The sequence below is a fragment of the Carassius carassius genome, chromosome 2 (genome assembly GCF_963082965.1).
Source record: "Carassius carassius chromosome 2, fCarCar2.1, whole genome shotgun sequence".
Classification (NCBI taxonomy): Eukaryota; Metazoa; Chordata; class Actinopteri; order Cypriniformes; family Cyprinidae; genus Carassius; species Carassius carassius.
The window spans coordinates 18763258-18786654 of NC_081756.1; the positions used below are offsets into that span (position 1 = coordinate 18763258).

Here is a 23397-nt window from a genome sequence, read left to right on the forward strand (position 1 = left end):
GTATTCATGTGGGCGGAGGTTAGTCAAAAAACTGTTTTAGTGACGTCATTACTGCAGGAACTGTAGGAGAATTCTGTTAAATAAAATATCTCGCTTGGCATTGAACTTTGAGCTTTAGAATTTTACAGATATAATTTATACTCTAACAACAACATTACACACTAACTAAATTTTAAAACATGGGAACACAAAGAAGAGGACCGTTAAACAACTCAGAAAAGGTGTTTCAGGCACTATTCATACATTTGTCTGATAGTGTTTGGACCCAGAAACTGTGTCACATGACACACAGCAACCGGATACTGATATTCCCTTAATCTCTTAACCTCAGACATCACGTTTAAACAGTGTTGGGGAGTAACTAGTTACATGTAACGGCGTTACGTAATTTAATTACAAAATTATTGTAACTGTAATTAGTTACAGTTACTAAGAAAAAATGAGTAATTAAATTACAGTTACTTATGAAATTTTTAACGATTACAAAGGGGATTACATTTGAATATTTACACACATCCACATACAGATTTAACTGATTTCTTTCCCAAATTGCACTGACTATTCTGAGACATACCGCCCTAATTATTTCTGGGATGCGGAAATACAGTCTGGTTCGTAGATTCCAGTCATAAAAACGGAATGCCTAACGCAGACGGAATATGCCACATTTTGGATGACTAAATCAAAAGTAGGTCAGTACACTTGAATCAAAACATGACATCGACTAGTGTCTGTGAATATAAAGCCCCAAAAATGCAATATATGACTTGCACATTCTGCATGTCTGTGGAAATCAGGCGCGGACTGGACACCGGAGAACCGGGACAATTCCCGGTGGCCTGGCAGCCGATTTTGCCCCACTATTTAATATCATTATTGTATACTAAAGCGATCATTTGCGAATTGGCCATTTGATAATTAAATCTCTAATAAGTCATGAATTGTTAGTCATGACTCGCGCGCTCTCCGCGCCTCCGCCAAACGGTTTGGATCAGACTCCGAGTAATCAATGCGAGAGAGAGAGGGAGGGAAAGAGAGAGAGAGAGAGAGAGAGAGAGAAAGAGAGAGAAAAAAGTGGACTGTGGAAGCGCACAGCTGGAGCAGAGAAGCAGAACTACTGTTCAGGGTTTCAGGTCAGTTTCATCTGTAAAGATGCTTTTTTGTCTTTGTTTTTTTATTTAATTAATCAAGCAGCAGCACATTGCTCATCAGTCATCACTCAAAATACTATATAAAGGACATCATTATTATCTGTTGTAATGTAATTTTTTTTTATAGGTTTAGGGGGAGCTATGACAGACAACACCACAACCAAATGGTTACTATTGTTTAACTGTGGTAACCAAAAATTTAAAATTATTTTACAAATGTATTTATTTAAAAATAAATACAAATCCATTTTCAAAAAAAAAACAAAAACAAAACAAGGTTATTTTACTTTTATATAGGCTAATAAAAGCATGGAAATTTTTTGTTAGGGAAAAACATGACTCGTGTACAGTATTAGGATTTTTCTATAAAGATATTGTAGTATTGTAGAGTATTGTATTGTAAAGTATAGTTTTGTTCAATCTTGAGTATTAAAGTCATGAGAGAGATGGATAACAGGGCAAAATAAAAAGACTGAAGAGAAAAATAGAAGTGAAGGTGCAGTTCAGGAGAGAACTTTAAATTATTTTGCATGTCCCCAAATTAAAGATTTAAACCTTTTTTTTATGTCAGGTCCATACAAAAAAATAGTTTTGTCCATGAATTTGTTTGTATGAGTTTGAATTTTCCAGTCTGAATTTTTTTCCCAGTCCGCCCCTCCTGTAAATTAATGCCAAAGACATGGTTTCATTTACTACACATTGGCCTACTGAAGCTCGCAGTGTTTTCAACCTCTGCCATCTTAATATACTGTAGGAGTACACGAGCACATAAACATAATTTCTAGAACTGCTCTGTGTCACTTCATGTGCATTTTACTTATTTTGAGAAAACTATCATCATATACAGAGACAGCAGTTTCAAAAAAACACCAATGTTTCAGGAGTTTATTACACAGAATATGTCACATGCTTATTAGATAAATGTATTTAAGTTGATGTATATGCTTTCATATACAACCTTCCCAACACTGCGTTTAAATATAGGTGGTTGGTAGTTTCCGTAAGGTGCTGATGGGTTACCTTCATGTCTTTAGGCTCTCCCATCTTAAAAGAATAGTTCACACATAAATATAGGTATTTTAAAACCTGATTTTATGCTTTGCGTAAAACACAAAGTGAGATATTTAGCAGAATGTTCGAGCTGTGGATGGTAATTCTTTCCATCAAGTTCCACATAAGAAAAATAAATATGGTTTGAAAATGATCGTAAATGATTTTTCTTTTGGGGTGAACTGTCCCCTTAAGGCTCTCTCTGGGCTTTGATGCAACAGAAGGTGGCTCCTTTCAAGCTAGTTCACAGCCTTAAATCAGTTCCTCTGAGGTAGCAGATGAATGTGTGTGTATATGAAGTCCAGTCAGAGCATATGTGTGAAATAAAGATTGTAAAGCTGTATGTTAGATTGGGTTCTCTGCTAATTACTGCGATGCCTGACTTTCTGCTAAACTCTTCCACACCACAATCTACCCCATCCCAACCAGCCCTCCATTTTTCTTTATGAGCTCCTCTACCACCAGCTCCATTCCTCAGTTGTCCTCAGTTGATTTGATTTCCTTTGGGCCTAAATTATGGCATAATCAATTACTTTCCATGTAGTCTCATTGTCCTTTCTTAGCTCTTTATTCTTGTGAATATGCTTCTGATCTGTCTGCCTTTCTGTGCTTTCTTTTACTATTTCCTTCTTTCCCTGTCTTTTAAATTTTGCTCGTTCCTTTCTTTCTCTTTTCTTTCTCTCTCTTTTCCTGATGGGGCCCTTCTCTGCCTCTGCAGGCCGTTTCTTTGATGAAAATGAGTCCCCTGTAGATCTGCAACACGGTAATAAGCTGGCGGACTATAACGGGGATGATGGCAACGTGGGTGAGTATGAGGCGGACAAGCAGGCCGAGCTGGCCTACAATGAGGAAGAGGATGGTGATGGTGGGGAGGAAGACGTCCAAGGTGAGCCAGGGGGAATGCGACTGCTTTGCTATTCCGTCTCCTCTCCCCCTCCCTTCTGCTGTCGCTGTGCTGCTAAATTAAGCTTCTGGTTCAGTCATCATTAGCTCACAGCATACTGAAGTACCATCAGCTCGTTTGGCCTAATGCTTGAAAGGCTTGTGGAAGGGGTCAATGGAGAAAGAAGCCCTCACCTCAGTGTGCTGAGAGCATGAGTGAATGAGAAAGTTATGAATGTGAGCTACTTAACTTTAATGGACCATGTGGTTATGAGACTGAACCTTCTCTCCCAGCATGCTTCATTCCAGTCATTGTCTTTACTAATCAGCGTGTTTGTGTGTAGAGTTATTGTGTTTTCAGTGCATGTAAAATCTGTAGCAGCTGTGTTGAATCCTCTTCACTAGGGTTTTGATATTTTAAATAAGTTGTTTTTGAAAGCACTGTTGTTTAGCTGTGTAGACTGGGCCATCTTATTGCATCTTACCCATTTTTGCATTGGTATCACTTAACACTTGTGACAGTTGTAAACACTGTGTCACTTAAGCCATGTTCACAATGCAAAGTCTAGGGAGTGACAACCTTATGTAAGTGCAAGAATTAATCCTGTAAATTTTGTTCTGTGTGTGTGTGTGTGTGTGTATATAACATGGTTGATATTAGAGCAGCATGATTTTCCTCATAACCAGTATATTTGCTATAAACTCAAACAATTTATTAATGTTATGTTTTCTGGTTGATTTACTATACATTGCCAAGTTGAGTTTGTAGGGTTTAAATTTGGTTTGTTTGTTTTTGTTTAATTGATATTAAATTACATTCTCATATTTGACATTTTTAATGTAATGCTACAGTAAAATACTGTTGTGCACTTTCAGAGGTTATGATATGTTTATACAAGTCATATATGAATGTATTGCATTAATTTACCCTAATTTACAGGATTCACACATTTAAATGTGGTTGTCACTCCCAAAAATTGTACAATGTGTATTTAGCCTTAGTAGCTTTCACTGTTTCTAGGCATATGTTTCTTTATCCATGAAAGTAATGCTAGTTAGTTAGTCAGCCGTTGTTGTGATTGATCACTGAATTGGCATTTTTTCTGTTGTTGTATTTTTCAGACGATGAAGATCGGGAGGCTCCAGGTGAAAGGGTTGTGGATTATGGAAAGCGACATCAAGCCATTGATGTCCTGTAGTTCATTCCCTCACAAATCCTTTGTTGAGCTTTGGATGTTTCTGACAATGAAGTAGCCAAGCCAGGAAAAGGAACTTTGGATTTCATCTGCAATTTTGGTATAATGGAGACATTCATACTATTCAAACTATTTTAGTGTCTTCAGAGAGGAACGAGTTTCAACGGTTACAGCTGTGAAATCAGTGACTGCAGATTAGTTTTTTATTCAACTTAAATATGATAGTGATTTCATAATCTGCTGCAAATGTTTGCTTACACATGACCTGATTTGAGAGTATTGTTTTCAGGTTGTTCTTTCTGCCCCCATCTGTAGCACAGGTGTATCAGAATTGGAATTTGGAACTATTATGTTGTACAAATGCCCTTTTTTTTATAATAACTTCTCCAGGGATTGGAGGACACTACTGTGAATAGATAATACGGGAGTAATATTTCTCTGTTAGAATCACAAAGTGGAACATATTGATACTACTGGTGAAAAGGACCTCTACAAACACCAGTTTTCCTTTTTTTTTTTTTTTTTTTTTTTTAAAAGAACTGCAGAAAAGCATAATCTCCCTTTCTTTTTGGACAACTGTTGCTGACATGTAAACTATGGGAAGATGCAATTAAGTTGCTGTTCAACTTTTTAACCTGTCTGGTACATAATGACACTGATTGGCCAGAGTTTTTTTTTTCTTTGGGGGTAACTACTGTTTCTAATTCTGATGGAGCACTTAGAAGTGCACGCAGAGTCTTGTAAGGACATTGTTGCATGCCAAAGGCAGCCTTTGTAAATCAGCCTGTAGATCATCAAGAAAATGAGAAAAAGAAAAAAAAGCAATACTTGGTGCCACAGACTAAACTCATCACAACTGTTGGCCTGCTTCCTTTCTTACTGGTAGCTGTGGATGTACAGTACATACAAGGAAAAATCTGTGTGAGAAGGAATGCTGTAAAATTGCTAAACTCAAATGAAAATGATTATAGACCTACCTGTTTGTGTTTGTTTCATAATCAAGCAAAAGTTGGTAGGGTTGGCATACTGAATGTACTCCTATAGCTTGTGATTGTTTTTGAGATCTGTCACATGGGTGTTTAGGCTCTTCTACACAGCTGTGCAGTGCAATCCAAGGATCATGATTAACAAATTGCTCCATATTTCAAATAAATGGGTGCTGTTTTGGGAAAAAAAAACTACAAATCCTATCACTGTGACTGAAGTATGGGAAGTAGGAGCATCAAGCGCACCCAGAAATCTTCATTAATTTGTCCCAGGCTGCTTTACAAACAAAAATGACTACATTATGGTAACAATAAAAAAAATTCTGTATAAAGTTTTACTGTTTGCATTAAGAACATTTATGTAAATTTGTACGTATTCGCCTTAGATTAACCACATTTCGAAATATTCTGTTCTAAGACATATAGGGAATGCCTTTTTATCATGATGGCATTTGAAGTAGAATGGAACTAAAATCCGCTTCATTCAGGAATATACAGGAATTCCGCCAAAGTGCTTGATAACAGTATTGCCATGATAACAGAACGTGCCTTTCCTTCTCATTTTATACCCCTTGTGCTCTTTCTATTTTTACTGCCTGCCTGTCGATGTGCAATGCATAAATGCTAGCACACAGTTTAGATAGATTGTAAAAGTCTGCCTGCTGATATTCTATTTAAGATTACTACTGTTGTTGCTCTGAGACTACATTTCTAAATGCATCGCCTAGAGCAGGGGTCTCCAATCTCAGTCCTGGAGGGCCAGATTCCTGTAGATCTGTGGTTTTCAAACCTCTCCATGAAGTACCTCCAGCGCAGCACATTTTGTATGTCTCCCTATATCTGAGACACCCACTTCAGGTCTTGCAGTTTCCATTAATGAGATGATGATCTGAATCGGGTGATAGATGAGGGAGACACACAAAATGTGAAAGGCTGGGGATACTCCAGGACAGGTTTGAGAACCACTGCTGTAGAGTTTTGCTCCATCCCTAATTAAACCTGAACCAGCTAATTAAGGTCTTGCTAGGCCAGTGATCTCCAACCCTGCTCCTCGAGAGCTACTGTCCTGCACCTGCTCCAGCACACCAGTCTAATTATCAAGTAGCCCTCAACACCTTGATTAGCTGGTTCAGGGGTGTTTGGATTGAGTTTGGAGCTAAAATCTGTAGGATGGTAGCTCTCCAGGAGCAGGGTTGGAGTCCACTGTGCTTAGACACACTAGAAACTTGCAGGCAGGTGTGTCGAGGCAGGTTGGAGCTAAACTCTGCAGGACACCTGCCCTCCGGGAACAAGTTTGGAGACCCCGTTCTAGAGCTTTCAAGCTCCAACCAACAAATTCGGCCCAGACCCCTCAGGCTGTTCTGGCTTTTGTGCCCTGTCTTTTCTAACTGATCGATCTTACGGTTTTCCTAAAAGTTACGATTAAAACTGGGGAAATTCCCATAGACTTTTATTGTTCAAATGAGCCAAGACTATTCAAACTCCAACTGATAAAAAGTTTAAACACACTCGAGCCGGTTAGACTCAATTAAGCTGCCATTCTTTGTTTTTAAGAACTTTAAACTCTTAGATTCTTATCTATAATCTAAACATTTCTATCTTAAACTTTAAAACTTTCTCAAACCTTAGGATTGTAAAACTTCTACAATCTGAGAGACAAGGATTTTATTTAGTTAATCAAGTCTGCAACTTCTGTTATATTATTATAGGCTAACTTGTCGGAGCCACATTCCTGTCAGAAATTTTTTTTTTATAAAAATTTGTAATCAAATAATACATATTTGCTAGTTTACCTGACAAGCTAACGTTACCTGGTAACGTTAAAAGCCGAGACTGACTCCGTTTTGAAAATGAATTACTCTCCGCTCTGCGTTTTTGTTAAAGCACACGTTTTATTTATGATTCCCGCTACTTTTATGTGTATTTTAATAGATACTGTACGCTAAACCTGTCGCACTGCAAAGCCTCAATATTGTTTTGATTCTCGGAGCAACAGAAAGGGGGTGTGGGACGCGCGCCGCAGGACGCATGCTCGCTCCTTTCTTCATCCGGGTACCTGCCGTTGACTGTGTGGGTACGGAGGCGGGAAATGGCGTCCAGAGGTGCGGGGAGGACAGAGGTGAATCTCGTCTGAAGAGGCACGCGAACAACAGCGAGTGTCGGCAGCCCTGATAACGACCGTTATCCTGTGCCTTGATCCCCGGAGATTCGCCCAGTAAGTTATTACCCAGTCTGTATTGCTTGTGATATAGGTTCCCCCAAAACACCCGTCCTTTCGCTCCGGTCGGAAATGTTTCGCTGTGTTTCGGCTCGCTCCCGTAGCACCTATATGCGCGGCCGGGCAGCTGCCGTTTTCGCGAGTCGTTCCCGCGCTTTCTCTTTCATTAGAATATTGCCGGCTGTGTTGAATGGCACGTGAGGCTTCTTCTAGTAACGGCGGGTCACGAGAGACTGGTTTCCTACGCAGATAATGCTTGCATGTGTCCTACACTGAAGATAGACATGCACAGATGTGTCAAGAGCGTTTGCTGCATTTAAAAATACATCTCACATTTTAGGCTCTGGAGTCGTGTAATCATTGTAAGAACAGTTATTCTTAATGTCTGGCTAAACAAGGGAAATCGCGAGAAAGTTGCTCGTCTTGTGTACGGAATGTATTTAGCGTGTGTTTCCCGCCCACTACGACACTGTTCTTGTTTCAGCGGCTGAACTTCATCTTTATCTGAAGTGTCTGATGAGGTTTATCAGCTAACACTTAATGTTTTTTTCTTCATTTTCTAAAGACTGACTTACTGTAGTTAGTTGACTGCAGGGCAGTGCTCCTCAACCAGTGCCATTCCATTGTCAAGTCAATATTTTAAGAAATTTGAATGTTCTTTTTTTTTTTTTTTTTTTTTTTTTTTTTTAGGTAAAAACACAATGCACGTTTTATATTCTGCAGAAATCATATGTATATTTTGTAACTGCTATTATTTTTCGTGACTCGACTAACATTAGCCTATAACCTTCAAAAAAATAACAAAAAAACAACAATTTAGGGTTTGCTTATAGTTTTTTAGAATTAATGCCAAATGCAATTTGCCAAGGTTGCACCCTGTCATGAAACAATTGTGAGCGCTTGGCGTGTGTTGCATTTCTTATTGTTCTTCATAAAAAGCAGGTGTTACAAATGCAAAATTAATTGCAAACTATACAGCTTTTAAGTTTGTATTTTTGATATTCATCCAAGAAGTTAGATACTCTGTCCTGTCAAACGTTTGTTATTCAAATTCACAGGTCAGAGTTCACAATGTTTAAGGTACACAGCGCAGAGTTACTGTAAACTAAGACTACTGAAATTATTTTAATTAAAATAATGCTGACAAAATAGGAATTTTAGATGGAAAAACAAAACTGAACATTAGAAATGTTGTCGTAGCCATTAACTGTAAAAGTAAGTTTAAAGGTGCTGTATGTACATTTTTGAATGTAAAATACCATAAAATGTTTGCAGATATTTAAGAAACATGCTAAGTTAACATAATTGTTTAGTTGTTTATTTAGTTCCCCATTAGCCTAAACAGCTCCCATTACCAAGGGAGTGGCTGTTCTTTCTGGGGTCCGACAAGTAAAAAAAACAAAATTACATTAATCCATAACAATAAAAACCAATACTGGAATGGAATGTCGTTCTCTGTTTTGGTTTGTGAAACCTGCCCACTGCCAATTTACTACAGTGTATTTCTTTTTATTCATCGTCAAGTGCACTCATTCCTGTTGGTGTCGTCAATCTGGCAACCTGCGTGTGCGTCAAGTCTGAGGAGGATGGTCTAGGTGAAAAAAATCCTTTCAGATATTTTGAATTTGCACTGCGATACCTAGTTCAACCTACATACAGCACCTTTAAAGGGTTAGTTCACCCAAAAATGAGAATTAAACAATAAATTACTCGCCCTGAAGTCATTCTTGGTGTATATTACTTTCTTTTTTCAGATGAATCCAGTCTGAGTTAATTAAAAAATTGTCTTTGATCTTTCAAGCTTTCAATCTTTGTTGCTACTCACCGGGTTTTGCACTGCATCAGTCCGAGAGAAGTTTAATAAAAAGTGCATCCATTAAAAACAAGTGTCTCTCACAGCTCAGAGGGAGTGAACAAAGGCCTTCTGTAGCGAATTGATGCATTTTTATAAGAAAAATATCCATATTCAAAACTTAATGATCACTTTAATCTAGCTTGCATTCACAGTTGTAAATGAAGCAGTTCCAGGGGAATGCTGTATGAGTTCAACTTTGCGCATTCTCCACTCAGAAGTGACGCACGTCGAAATGCAGCGGAGAGATCAAAACAAAAATAGTCCCTAATTAGAAGTACAAAACCAGGATTTGTAAAGAAGAATGTTGGAAGATTTCGATATAAGCCAAGAGGAGACTGGTTTTCCTATACTAACGTTAGGAGTTCCTTTGCTTCCTTTACTCCTGGTAACAAACGTTGGTTTTCACAAGACTCACCGGTCTCAACAGTGAGTGCAAGCTAGATGAAATTGATGATTATATTTTGAATATGGATATTTTTCTTACAAAAATGCATCAATTCGCTACAGAAGGCCTTCGTTCAGAGACCCTTGTTTTTAATGGATGCACTTTTTATTAAACTTCTCTTTGACCGATGCAGTGCAGTGGGATAAAACAGCTTGAAAGATCAAAGACAATTTTTTAAATAACTCTACCTAGGACGACTTCAGGGAGAGTAATTTATGGCCTAATTTTCATTTGTGGGTGAACTAACCCTTTAAGTACTAAAACTGAATATAATAAATACATATTTCAGGGATATTTTAAAACAAATAAAGTACTATAATAGTTTGTAAATAATGCTTACTTAAATATAAAAAAGGAATTTTAAGACATTTTGTTGCATTGCAATTTTACTGGGGTTTCCCAGTAAAGAAGAGAACCTGTCCTAGTTGTATGGCTATTATAGGACAGGTTACCAACAAAGTGTAATGTTATTTTCTGTGAAGCCTTGACGTGTCATGCTAATTCATTAAGTAACATGTCCATGTTCAGCAGTTACACTTTCCGGTTTATAATGTACTTGTCCACTGGGACTAGTGCCGGAGCTGGAGCCGGTGCTCAGCCAATAGTTGCACTCGTTCAGAAGGAAACTCTGCCTACTGATGACACTTGTCCAAGACCAGTAAGGTTTCGGGCCGGTTCGAAACCAGGATCTGGGCACAGGCCCAGGACGTTTTTGAGTGGCAAAAGGGGCACCCTGGTTGTGCTCTGGCACCAGCCCTGGTGAAAAAGCGGTAAGAGTCAAAAAAAAAAAAAAAAAAGCCTCAGGGATCAGTTCATGGAAATGTGTCAGTAGCTTTGAATTGCTGCTGGTCTGTCAGGGCATGTTTTTGTTTCAAACCAACTTTGTGTTTATTATTTAATTATTAATTCATTAAATTTTTTGCTGTCAGAACATGTTGACTTTCAGAAAACTGCTGTGGTGGAAGAGGTCAGAGAATGATTTTGCAATCATCATTTTTATGTTGATGTATTAAACGCGTTTAATGTCTGTTGACAGAAAATTGGATTTAAACAAGCTTTTATTGAATCTAAATGCTGTTGAAGACTGTTGAATATCACTGTGCCTCTGTTCTTCTAGAAGAAAGGCTTTAGCTCCTCAGTGTTGTGAGGTTGCTGTCTTGCATTGATGTCTGTTCGAGGCAGTGGATGAGTCACCATTTGTGGTGGTTAAGGAAAAAACTGAGATGTATTACCATCTGTAGCCTTTCTCTCTTTACTTTTTGCCATTCCTCTCCTCCTCCTGTCTCTTACATGCTTCTATGCTTGCAGTATGTCTCATAGTTCGTTGTCCTCGCTGCTTCTCTTTGTTTAACTCCTGCACACTGCAGCCGTGGCAGGAGGAGCTTTGTTTTCCTCTCCTAAAATATAAAACTCATTTTCTGTAGACTGTTAGTTCTCATGTTCAGTGCAATTTGGGTTCTCTGTGTATTTGTGCATCAGAGTATTCTGCATGTGATTACAAAGGCATCTGGGAGGACGTAGAAAATCTACTGTTTTGTTAGATCTACAAAGTTTTTTCCTTGGAAATCCATTGATATCCTGGAAAAAGTGTTTCTTAATTTTCTTGTGCATCTTCTCTAAGTTATTGTAGTTAGATTCTATACCTGGCGTAACTCCTAAAGGGTCATAAATGGTGGAGCATATTGATGGTCAGTTGTTGCGTAAGCACACTTTGAGGAGGGGACACACACAACCAAGCTCTGTAGTTAATTTCAGTATTATTTTCCCCCCTTGATGTACAGGGCTGCCTTAAAAGAAGAGAGGGACACTTCCTCCACATCAGGAAAACATTAGGCTAGCTGTTCTTCCCTGTCCTTTTTTCATTTCTCTCTTTTTTTTTCCCCTCTTCTTTTTTTTGTGTCTTGCAAGACACTGCTGCTTGCTGTTGATCTGTAATTTCCTCACCTTTCTTTCTCTTTGCTAGTGCATTAAGCAATAAAAAAGTAATACTCAAAAAGCCCAAAATTGTCATTTACTCACCCTTGTTAGTCCACACCTGTCCCTGTAAAGGTTTTTTTTTTTTTTTTTTTTTAAACCGGTTTCTTTTAATGCCCATGCAATGAAAGTCAACAGGGTCTTGTGTTGTTTTTGATCCCAGTGACTTTCATGGAATGGACAAAAATTCAGTTAAAAATACAAAATGCACTTAAAAATGTTTTATTGCGTTCAGCAGAAGAAAGCATGTCCATGTAGAATTCTTCTCTATGTTGGAAATAATAATGCTTTTATAGTTGAGACTGTTTTGCTGTGGAGGTGCTTCAACTAAATGATGAACTATGTTGAAGGATATGTTGTCTACTTGTCTTGAATACATCCAGATGTCTGTGGCTAGAGCACTTGGCTGAAGTGAGCTAAGCACCATAATTAATTCAAAACCATAAAAGTGTGATTCATTTACCTGTGTGTGAGAACCAGTGGTCATAGTAGTGATTTCCTCCTGTTTTACTCTCTCCGTGCAGTTTTGTTGTCTTTCTATACCTTGTGTATATGCTTCTGTTTTATCTTCTTTCTCTCCCCAGTCTTACATGTGACTCTTAACAAAATGAGGCTGAGAATGCGCAAGTCTTCTCAGCAGCCGAACCTCGCCCCCAGGCCCTGCACGGCCCGGAACAAGCGGAAGCACTCTGAGATGGAGGAGTGCTCAGGTGATAGTAAGGGCCTTCTGTCCAGCATCCAGAAGTTCATCCATGGAAGTTCCATAAAGGTGAGCCTCTCTCTTTATTTTATTGTAAGTTCATAATCGTAAGGCCATTACAGCTCTTTTCTTGGATTTGATTATTGTTGCCCAGAATGTTCTTGAATAGAATGCCAGCAAGACCTGGTATCAGTGACAGTTCTAGCTTGTATGGTGCCCTTCTGCCACCCCTAAATAAAATTAATTGAACACAAATTTTGCTTTTATTATTAATGTATATATTAAATGAACAAATGTATTGCACAACTGTACAGTAAAAACATCAATAAAGTGAATGTGATGTTTATAAAAAAAAGACATTACAAAATCACATTTTGTTGTGTGTTTATGTAAGCTAGTTGGACAAAAAAAATTGTTGTTGACCTATGTATAATAAAAATGCATCATAACTTAAGTGATATATTAGCTTAGTTTAGCGTGATAGCTGCAAAGATACCATAGATCTTTTGTACACTTCCCCTTTTCTTCTTTCCTAAATGGGCTCCTGGCTTACCTTCCACTCTTCCTACTTGAATCACCTTCGTGAGAGTGACTTAAGCAACGTGCTTACTGAAAAGTGTCGTTTGTCTGCCCATGCAGCATCTCATGTTTTTGCATATTTTTATTAATTACATTTTTTACAGTATTGCACATTATAAACAATCACATAATTCCCTTTATGAATTCAATAACCAATCAGAGGTGTTCAGATGAGACATCGCTGAAACGCTGGAGATTTACTCTATTCTACACTCTCGCAAATTCTCTCATCATAAACAACAAAGTATATATTTACAATGTAATTAAGAGATTCATTTAAAAATGTAGACCATTTCAATGATTATAATAGGACAAGTGGAAATTAAAACGTCATTTACAATGTTTTATTAAATTGTGATCACGTTAAATACAAATTCATTAGTAATAAAAAACAATTTGACACCCATATCTGGTACATGCCTAAAAAGTTGAGTTTTTGATGTGTGTAGATACAAGTTTGAACATTAGACTTGTGGAGTAGGTTTAACCTTCACCTGTGTCTGAGTGCGAGAGTACTTCTCCAGGCACACACTTCGAGTCCAAACCAGGGGTGCCTTTCCCAAAAGCAACTTTGGTCATAAGTTCAATCATTACCAATGGAGTTCAATAAAACAAACTACCATAGTTAGTTAACCATGCTTTTGGGAAACACACCCCAGGTTAACTGCCCCACAGAGCGATGACATATTGAAGGATATTGCAGTGTAAATGAGTGGTAAAAACACCAATTGTGCATTCAGTTTTGTTTTTTGTGTGGGTGCCCGATGCCACACTGGGCAGTTGCCCATACCTAAATCTGCTACTGCCTGGTATCATATTCCCCCACAAATGCATGGTAGAATGCCGCTGCTTGTCTTAGGAGCTCAGTCCTGTTCTAATTTTAGCTGTGGTTCCACAGCACTCAGATAATGATAGTAGGTAGGGTTGGCTTTAACAGGCATGCATCAGGGATTCACATTGTGTTCAGTAAAGGTATTAGATTCTCTTGTTTGATTTCTAGATTGCCTCAATTTGACTTGGGGCAGTGATTCTCACCCTTTTTAACTCTAAAGGCTAAAATACACTACAAAACTTTTGCTCAGATTTTTGCTCCAAATTGACAGTCTGACAAACTAGACACTAGTTGCAGAAAGTCAGAGCCAGTCTATACATTTTCTAGAAATTGCTGAGTATATGATTTTTTTTAAGCTTTAGATTATGATTACATACCAGAGGATATCAGTTTTTCCTCTGTAACTGTTTACAAAGTTAGCAGGTGTGTTTTCAAATCTGTTTCAATTTTGAGCGCATTTCCAGTGTTCAGTTATTTCAGCAATATCACGTTCATAATCGAAGGCGATTCATCTGCGATTCATGAAAGTGATATTGTATTAAATGATGCTCCATCTGAATGCAGCTGATGGAGATTTACTAATCACAAAACTGGCTTTACTGACGAGATGCACATGACAGCCCTATGCCGTCCTACTGCACTTATAAACACTACTTTAATATGCATTAAAGAGAGGCAAGATTAACAGAAAATGCAGTCTAAACTTGAAACATTTTGGAAAATGATTGCAATGCAGAGTGTGCAAATCCGGAACAGAGATCGAGGAGAAGAAAAAAAACAGCACAAGTGAGTGCCTAATATTATAACCAATCTAAAAATTTGCATTAAAGTTTAGAATGTCAAGAAGGATTAAGTTTAATTGGTCATGTAACATTGGCTTGAGCTATGTGCCAGTCACTATATCAGCTTACAGCAGGCACCTACTGTGTAGTAATTCGCAAATGTTTGTAGAGAATTGAAAACCACACAAATGGTTCCAAATATATTTTGAGGTTGCACAGCATATGCTGTCAAAATGGTCGCATCTTTTTTTTTTTTTTTAAGCATTTTCATTTGGAGTTAAATATTAATAACAGGTTTTCAACTATCTCTAACCTTAAACATGTTAAAATATGGTGTGTATAAAACTCTGGCATGACTGTTGGTGTTTCAGGTGGAGCAGGACAACCCAGCAAAGAGGAATCATCTGAGCTGCGAGCTGATCACCTCCACCCCGCAGAGGAAAAATGACCTGCAGAGGAAAAGCATCTACAGGGCCTGCAGAAAAAGCTTTGTCAATGGAGGTGAGTCCCTTGAGTTGCCTGGTTAAACAATGAAAACTGATACTCTAGTCTGCACAGAAGCTGTCGCTATACCCAAATGTCATTAGTATTAGAGGTGCACCAATACTGATTTTCTCTGCCGATACCACTTATGTGCACCCGTTATTACAGGTTAAAATGAACTAAAGAGATATTATATTCAACTTCTATTTATTTTCACATATCATTACACTCAAATAAAAATTTAAATGTCTGTTTACAACTCATTTGCACATAGTTTTCATGCCAGATTTATTCAAACGTGTAATAAGATGTTTTATAGCTAGCTAACGAACAGTAGATAACTTTGCTGGGGTAAATGCCACGTTAAGTGACATACTATTCACATTTATCTTTCCTTGGTTGAAACACTGATTGAGAGTTTAGACATTACATTTTGGTAAGCTATACTGTATATTTCAACATGCCTTCTGATGTTCATTCGTGTTTATTTTGCACGTGACTGATACCAATAATTGGCCAATACATCTCTGCATCTCAAATTAGTATTAATACCAGTGAAATGTCATGATTTGGCATTATGATTACAACAGCAAAAACTAATATGCTAGTGAACACTAGGGCTGGGCGATATATGAAAAAAAATTATATCTCGATATTGTCACTTTTTTTACGATATTCGATGTATATCTCAATATGTTTGCATTTGGATTTAATTAATAAACAAACTGGGGGAAATTGTTAAACTGGGATATGTAAATTTATTTTTTTAAACAAGTTTTTAGCTACGAACACAAGTCTGTCTACTGTCTCTGGTTTAAGAGACGCTCTGTGGCATGAAAGAAATTGCTACAGTAGTAATCCAAATAAAAATAAAAGATCAAAATTGCAAATAAAGTCTCTGGTTTCAGTATCAAGCAGTCAATTGAAGGAAGGCAACAAATATAGAGTAATAAATCTATATGGAGTTGGAGATTTAAATGGTCTTTTCTGCATTTATAATTTTCAATTTGTTTTTCTTTTCATACTTTTGTCTTATAGAAACAACAAACCATGACACGAGTAAGCCTGTCAAGCCGAATGGGAAATTAGACGACTCTGAGGAGGTTGTGAGCAGTCCACCTCGCACCACCCTGCTTGGAACCATCTTTTCTCCTGTCTTCAATTTCTTCTCACCAGCAAATAAAAATGGTGAGATGAAAATAGCTGAACTAAACACTAAAGACGTGAACGATCATTTTAAATTGTTTCTACATCAGTTGACACATGAATACTTACAACAAACCTTTTAGACTATTGTTCTGATGTACCCGTGTTGTTCAGTACAATATGTAATTTAAATAAACTTTAATGATAAAGCATTCTTCATTCTTGGCAATGATGGCCTTTTTACTTTAAGAAGAGTAGTCTTTGTTTAATAAACATCCAGCATTAGATTCTATGTAGTTTCATATACACTGCTGTTCAAAAGTTTGGGATCAGTAATATTCTTGAAAGTAGTCTCTTATGCTCGCCAATGGTGCAGTTATTTGATCAAAAATACAGTAAAAACAGTAATATTGTAGAATATTACAATTAAAAATCATTCTAATATGCTTTCATGATCAATAAATATTTATTCCTATAATTAATATTGAAAACTGATCTGCTTAATTAAATATGTAATCTATTTGCATTTATTTGAAATATATTTATTTTATAACATTATAAATTACTGTCCCTTTTGGTCAAATTAAATGATTTATGATTTCATGGAGTAATTTTCATTTTGGCGTGAACTATACATTTAAGATGTTCTTGCTGAATGAACATTAATTTCATTTGTTTTTAATTATTTAATTATTATTATAATTATTTAAAAAAAAAAAATATTATTAACTCAATTCAAACTAACGTTTGAATGGTAGTGTAGCCAGATTTGTGGAAAAGCCCATTTCTATTTACATTTCACAAATTTCTGTTTATATTTCACAAGCCACCTCTAAAGATGACACGTGATCGTAAGATCATCAAAAAAAAGTGTAGCTCAAGAGAGAAAGTTTTGTATAAAATGTCAATGCTGAAAAAAACAAAAAAACTCATGGTACACTTACGGTCCTGAGGCGGATTTTGTCCTCATGAGAAGGATTCAGATGAAATGGGATAGCAGGGCTGTCATTTTGAATATTGTGAACTTAACCAAAAGTAACTAGGCAACTATACATCCTATCCTTTAACACTAGTTTTACACTTAGAAATAATAATAATAAAATAAGCCATTTCAAAGTCTGTCCTGGATTCCTGATAATGGTTATTTTGATGATCGTAATACAAAGATAAAATAAAAACACTTGCACCTTTATTCAGATTAGTACTTTAAATAACCTGGCATGTTTTTTCTTTCCTTCTTTCTCCTTCACTATCATCCCGTCTTGTCGTGTCAGCCTCGGATTCCCCAGGCCAGGTGGTGGAGGCAGAAGAGATTGTGAAGCAGCTAGAAATGGAGCAAGTAGAAGAGATGCCCAGCAGTACTGCCACATCTAAAGAGCCCCTAAGTGTCTCTCTCTATACCAGTGCCATGCCCTCGGCCTTCAGACCTCCACCCTCCACTCACACACCTGCAGAGGAGAGTGAAAACACCCCCCACTCTGACCTGCCTCCTCTTACAGGTGTGAAAGATGACATTGTTTCACTTAAGCCCAAACCTAGGCCCAGGCTCCTTTTAAATTTTTTCAGCGTTTTGATTCATAAGAAATGTTTCTTGAGCACCAAGTCAGTATATTAGAATGATTTCTGAAGTTTCTTGTGACACTGAAGACTGGAGTAATTGTAATCACAGGAATACATTACATTTAAATTGTATCCAAATAGAAAAGAGTAATACTTTGAAAATAGTATTTTTATTATTATTATTATTATTTCTTTTTTTTTATTAAATAAATACAGCCTTGGAGTATGAGAGACTTATTTCAAAAACATAATAATACTGACCTCAACATTTTGAACTGTAAGGTGTATAAAGAATACACTGACATGATTTGTGTTTTTTTTTTTTATTTCAGCTCCTGGCTCTCCTGCAACAGGGGGTTATGTGGACGCCTCTATCACTGTCCCAGCTGAAGGTTCATATGAAGAGGAGTGGGAAGTGTTTGACCCGTGAGTTCACCTTTAGTGAATGTCTGTACTCAAAGCTTAACAATGTGATTTTTTTTTTCTACTAGTCCGATCAAGCCAGTTGTTCAGATTATTGCTTGCCTGGTTGTTTAGCCCATTCTGTATAGTTACCTTTTTTGACACATGCAAATAATTACAAATTGCCACAACAATATTAAATTTATAACAAGAAAGACACAACAAAAATTTAGCAAGTACAGGATCAATTAAACATAATTAGTAAACCCTCTCAGGAAGAACAAAACTGCTGTGGGGCTGACAATGCACACATACTTTTTAAACCTTTGTCATTAAAATGAGAGGAAGTTGAGCAGGTGGCATCTTTTAAATATCTTGGTACATAGATTGACTGTAATTCTGATATATGCAAAAAGAGACTTTCAAGGATTCTATATCAGGTGGGCATAATTATTGGTAAGCTACACATAATTCTGTCTGACCTCTATACTGTGGCAGTAAAAAAAAGAAATCATCAGGTATTGTGACAGATCCTTCACAACATCTTTGTAGTTCATTCGTGGTACTTGCCTCTGGTAGACGGTATAAACTACCTTACCTTTGGTGTGAAGAAAAAAAGAATCCAAGTCTAATAAGAGTTTAAACCCTTTCCACAATTAGCATTTTAAATCGAACTTAAGGTGAATTTTTAAGAGTTGTGTAGGGTCTATGTAATGTCTTATTTTTAATTGTAGTGTTTTGTATTGTTTGAGCCTTTTGTCTAAAAGCAAGCATTTATATTCATATGTTTTGCAGGTATTTTTTCATCAAACATGTACCTCCACTAACAGAAGAGCAGCTAACTCGCAAACCTGCGCTTCCTCTGAAGACTCGCAGCACTCCCGAATTCTCCCTGGTGCTTGACCTGGTCAGTTTTTAACACCAAAGGAAACTTACTCCTACTATATGGGATTCATTTTGGCATATATCCTGATTATCTTTTTTTTCCTTCAACAGGATGAAACCCTTGTCCATTGTAGCTTGAATGAGCTGGATGATGCAGCACTAACCTTTCCTGTACTCTTCCAAGATGTCATATACCAGGTGCAAATCTTTGTGTAAATGCATTTTTTGTCAGTAACATAACACTAGAGGAGGCTATAGAGCCATTTTGAGAAACGAAGTGTCCAGGAGTCTGTTTTTTCAAGTCTAAAATGTTGAGTGATTTTGAAATTTGTGAAACTTTTATAAGTGAGAGATTACTTATTAAATATATATAATATATTTTTTTTGGGGGGGGGGGGGGGGGGGGGTGCTAAAACCCTGTGTTCTTAGGGGCTAAAGTCTAATTAACAATTTCTCTTAGGTTTATGTCAGATTGAGGCCATTTTTCAGAGAGTTCCTTGAACGCATGTCGCAGATTTATGAGGTAAGCCTTCATCCATTTTACTCCAAATAACCTCCTATCCCTTTTCTCTAAATAAATAATGATATTACATGGAAAAGTTTTACCCTGGCTTAAGTTAACATCTGTTCTTCATAGTGGACTGAAGTTGTTCCACTGTTGACTTTTTTTCCCTTCTAGATCATTCTCTTCACTGCCTCTAAGAAAGTTTATGCAGACAAGTTGCTGAACATTCTCGATCCGAGGAAACAGCTGGTGCGGTCTGTGGACTTCTTTTTATTTTTCCTTTATTTTAATCCTTTTAAAGACTTTTACTTATGATATAGCGGTTTAAAGTATAATAATAGCAATTACTTATTTTCTTTCTTTATTAAAAAAAAAGGGTTTCTTTTCAAATGTAAAATTGAGCTGGTTGTCAGTTGTTGGGTTACACTGCCTCAGCTTTGTCATTGCTGTGCCGAGTTTCTTTGTAGGGTTTGGTTACAATGAGGGTTTGAGAGATTGGAGTAGATGGGGAGCTTTGGGCTCTGGCACATGTAAACTCCACACCATCCTCAGGTGTCAACCCTTTGCTTTGAATGTATTATTGATTCTAGTCCTGGAGATTTATTTCGTTCTTCTCTCCCTGTGTGTCTTTCCAACATGTTCTAGGCACCGATTATTTCGTGAGCACTGTGTATGTGTGCAAGGAAACTACATTAAGGATCTGAATATCCTTGGGCGGGACCTGTCCAAGACTATAATTATTGATAACTCACCACAAGCCTTTGCTTATCAGGTGAGCAGTCAGTGTTGCCGTTTATTAAAATAAATTACAGATTAAGAGTATTTAAAACTAGGGCTGGTTAAAAATGTTCGATATTGATACCTTGATAATCTGAGCAATATTTTTTTATTTTTTATCAATTTTGTAAAACCGGTTTTAACAAGTATAGGTTACACATTTCTAAAAAAAAAAAAAAAAAAAAAAATAATTAAATATATATATATATATATATATAAAATGGCCTTTTTTTTTTTTTTTTTTTTTTACTTTAGTTTGTGGACTTTTTTTACAGATTCAATGACTCTGAACAAAGGAACAGAAAAGCATAAAGGAGAAAATGTAACCAACACAATAAATTAGTGCAAATACTTTTAATAAAGTTCAAGTAGTTTTCATTTCAAAATTTACCGTTTCAAGTCAGCATGTGAGGTGCACTGCTGCAAAGGGAGCAAACATTTCACCGTGAAGTTTGTGACTGTGGCCTTTCCTTCACCATTGTTCCTTTTTCTGCCAGTGTTAACGGATTGACACTTGATGTTCTCCTCATGCCAGGGTCATCAGGGGCAGAGGCTATAACATTAATGTGAAGAGGAAATAAATAAAGCTAAACTGTTAATGCAGCCAAATGTATGGATAAGTGCAAGATAACTAGTTTAATGTGAGTTGTCAACCTTAAAGCATTTTTAGCATCAGTTTAGCTAGCTGTCTATAACCATACATCCAAACATTGTCTGACGTTAGCTTAATTAGTACACAAGCATGTACCACTACAAGTAAGCCGAGTTTGTTTGTTTGTTTGTTTGCTAAATATTAAACTTACCTGTTGGAGTCCCAGTCATAGCGCTGCTGCCTTCATGAGTAGTTTTGGAGAGGGACTTGATGCTGGTGTGGCTGATGCTTACACACTACAGGCTCTCGTGTGAGCCACGTCGCTGGGCATAACTGGCGTAAACTAGTGTTATTTCATTGCTGCCGTGACACAGCCAATCATCAGCACTTGATTTGGGCACTTTAAGTATGCTGCATGCTTATTGTCTAACTGACGCTGATGAGATTAAACCCTTAGAAAATAAATTTGGTACTGAACGACAAGACATTTTTTGATGCTCAGTGGTATCGAGGCCATTTGTTTGGTGCCTAAAAGATATTAAACCCTATACCCAGCCCAATTTAGAAGTGACATTTTTATTTTTTGATTGTAATAATTTACAAGATCAATCAAACTTTTAATAGAAAATATCTTTAAATCACAATTCTTTCAATATTCTAACTATACAAGGCTTTAAATCACTTATTGTTAGATTTTATATTCAGCAGAATCCCCCAGCCCACCCAGAATAATTCAAGTTCGTTTTTTTCCCCAAAGCACATATTAGTAATTGAGTAAAATTAAGAAAGTAATGAAGTATTAATTTTCATTGATACTGTAAAGTATACATAAGTAAAGAGTGTTTCTGGGCTCTTTAGGTAGATTACCAAATAATGAAAGAGATGAAGGAAAATCTATAAAACTAAAATCACCAACCCATGCGTTTCACTCACAGCTTTCCAATGGGATCCCAATTGAGAGCTGGTTTATGGACAAGAATGACAATGAACTTCTGAAGCTGGTACCTTTCTTGGAGAAACTGGTGGAATTGGTATGTTATAATGTGTCGTCCTCTTAGTTTTCATAATTTTCCTCTCAAGATTCCTCTGTGAACACATATGTAGTGTAATACATATTTGTTTTTTGTTTTTTTTTTAAATATATAAAATAAGAATTTATGAATGAGTCTAAATACAAATTGTACTTTTCCATTGTTATCTGTCCACAGAATGAGGATGTGCGTCCACATGTTCGTGACCAGTTTCGGCTTCATGACCTCCTTCCCCCTGACTGAGCACACATAGTGGGACAGGACAGTAACAAAGACAACAAATGCAGATATGCATTTTGTATTACAACATCATTGCCATTTAATCTTGAATTTTTTTTGTTTGTTTTTTTATTCCCCCAAATTTTCATTTCTATGATAACATCAAAACAAAAATGACTCCCTTTTTTGTGCAGCCAGAGGGGTTTGAAGCTTCATGTGTGGTTTCATTCAGTACAAAGTGAATGTGTAGCGGTCAGAGGAGAAAAGGATCATGTTGTCTTTTGATGCTCGAATGGGATTGGTTGACACTGTTGGGCTTTTGACCAATTTCATAAGGAATGGCCAGTAAGAAAATCATACTGTCTGACAGAAGTTTGTGAGTGAATGTTTTATCATTTTTCATTAATGTTTTCATTATGCATTCCTCCCCGTCTGTACACTTTGCTTGGTGTTTATTTCAAATCAATGTTCTCTCAACTCCTGGCCCATTTTGTTTGCCAAAATGTGTTCATTTCTCAAAGAGCATGTTCAGGGAAGAATATTGTTCTGTTCATGAATTGTGTGCTGTTCACAGCACAGTGGATTCACTCTTTATTTTAATATGGTGTGATTGAGAATGGTTTTAACCAGAGTGATGTCTGTTTTATAGTGAAAGATTTGCAGTGACAATTTTTTTTTTAATTGTTTAAATAAGGAATTTCGTACCAACGCATCAGAACTCTGCAACATCCAGCTGCTGTCTCTTCACATATATATTTATTCACCTTTTAAGAGCCAGCAACATATTGTTTATTAGTAGCATCTATTTTTTTTTATTACATTTTTAAAGTACTGTTTTGCTCCTTATGGTTTCATATTTAATTTTTTTTTTCTCCCTTTAAACTGGTGTCCTTTAAAGAGATGTCAGCTTTGTTTTAGTATAAATTACATGGAAGATTTTGTAGTTAATGTAGCATTTGTCCAGTGCTAATCTATTCGAACTGAACTGCAAAGAAGATGATTGAGGGCTGAAGCCTGGTAAAGCCCTGTTTATAGCACCAGCACAACAACAGTCTCATTGCTGTGGTTTAAACCTGACTGCCTGACGTTCTGGTTTTTCTTTTATTTTAGGGGAGTGGGGAAGTGTAGCCGTGACAAGTTATTGTGT

At 36.8% G+C, this 23397-nt stretch overlaps 2 protein-coding genes across 4 annotated transcripts in view; both read left to right on the forward strand.

Annotated features, from left to right (window-relative positions):
- LOC132105580 (protein GOLM2-like) overlaps nucleotides 1-5597 on the forward strand; it is a 34059-nt gene extending 28462 nt beyond the window's left edge. The window contains exons 9-10 of one of the 2 annotated variants that reach the window (XM_059510801.1): nucleotides 2920-3087; nucleotides 4206-5597. In XM_059510801.1, the coding sequence (XP_059366784.1) occupies nucleotides 2920-3087; nucleotides 4206-4282 (245 nt within the window). In that variant the 3' untranslated portion in view covers nucleotides 4283-5597. The remainder of the gene's footprint in view (nucleotides 1-2919; nucleotides 3088-4205) is intronic. The other variant, XM_059510811.1, reaches the window with a different exon arrangement.
- A 1625-nt stretch (nucleotides 5598-7222) lies between these two features.
- On the forward strand, nucleotides 7223-23120 carry LOC132105586 (CTD small phosphatase-like protein 2-B). Of its 2 annotated transcripts, XM_059510823.1 has the most exons (13): nucleotides 7224-7480; nucleotides 12342-12526; nucleotides 15022-15151; nucleotides 16172-16321; nucleotides 17554-17778; nucleotides 18172-18265; nucleotides 19037-19148; nucleotides 19238-19324; nucleotides 19587-19649; nucleotides 19806-19885; nucleotides 20277-20403; nucleotides 21936-22031; nucleotides 22209-23120. In XM_059510823.1, the coding sequence occupies exons 2-13, from the start codon at nucleotides 12365-12367 to the stop codon at nucleotides 22272-22274; spliced, it is 1392 nt and encodes a 463-aa protein (XP_059366806.1). In that variant the 5' UTR covers nucleotides 7224-7480; nucleotides 12342-12364; the 3' UTR covers nucleotides 22275-23120. The 2 variants fall into 2 exon arrangements, 1 of the variants encoding a protein (XP_059366806.1); XR_009423965.1 differs by lacking the exon at nucleotides 22209-23120 and having other exon boundaries at nucleotides 7223-7480; nucleotides 19806-19880.
- Nucleotides 23121-23397: the final 277 nt, after the last annotated feature.

Bases quoted from the DNA above. Each gene is read 5' to 3' on its own strand.
- LOC132105586 (XM_059510823.1), top strand. From the start codon at position 12,365: ATGAGGCTGAGAATGCGCAAGTCTTCTCAGCAGCCGAACCTCGCCCCC. The intron at 18,266-19,036 runs GTGAGTTCACCT...TATGTTTTGCAG, and splicing joins GAGTGGGAAGTGTTTGACCC to GTATTTTTTCATCAAACATG. The intron at 19,650-19,805 runs GTAAGCCTTCAT...TTTCCCTTCTAG, and splicing joins GCATGTCGCAGATTTATGAG to ATCATTCTCTTCACTGCCTC.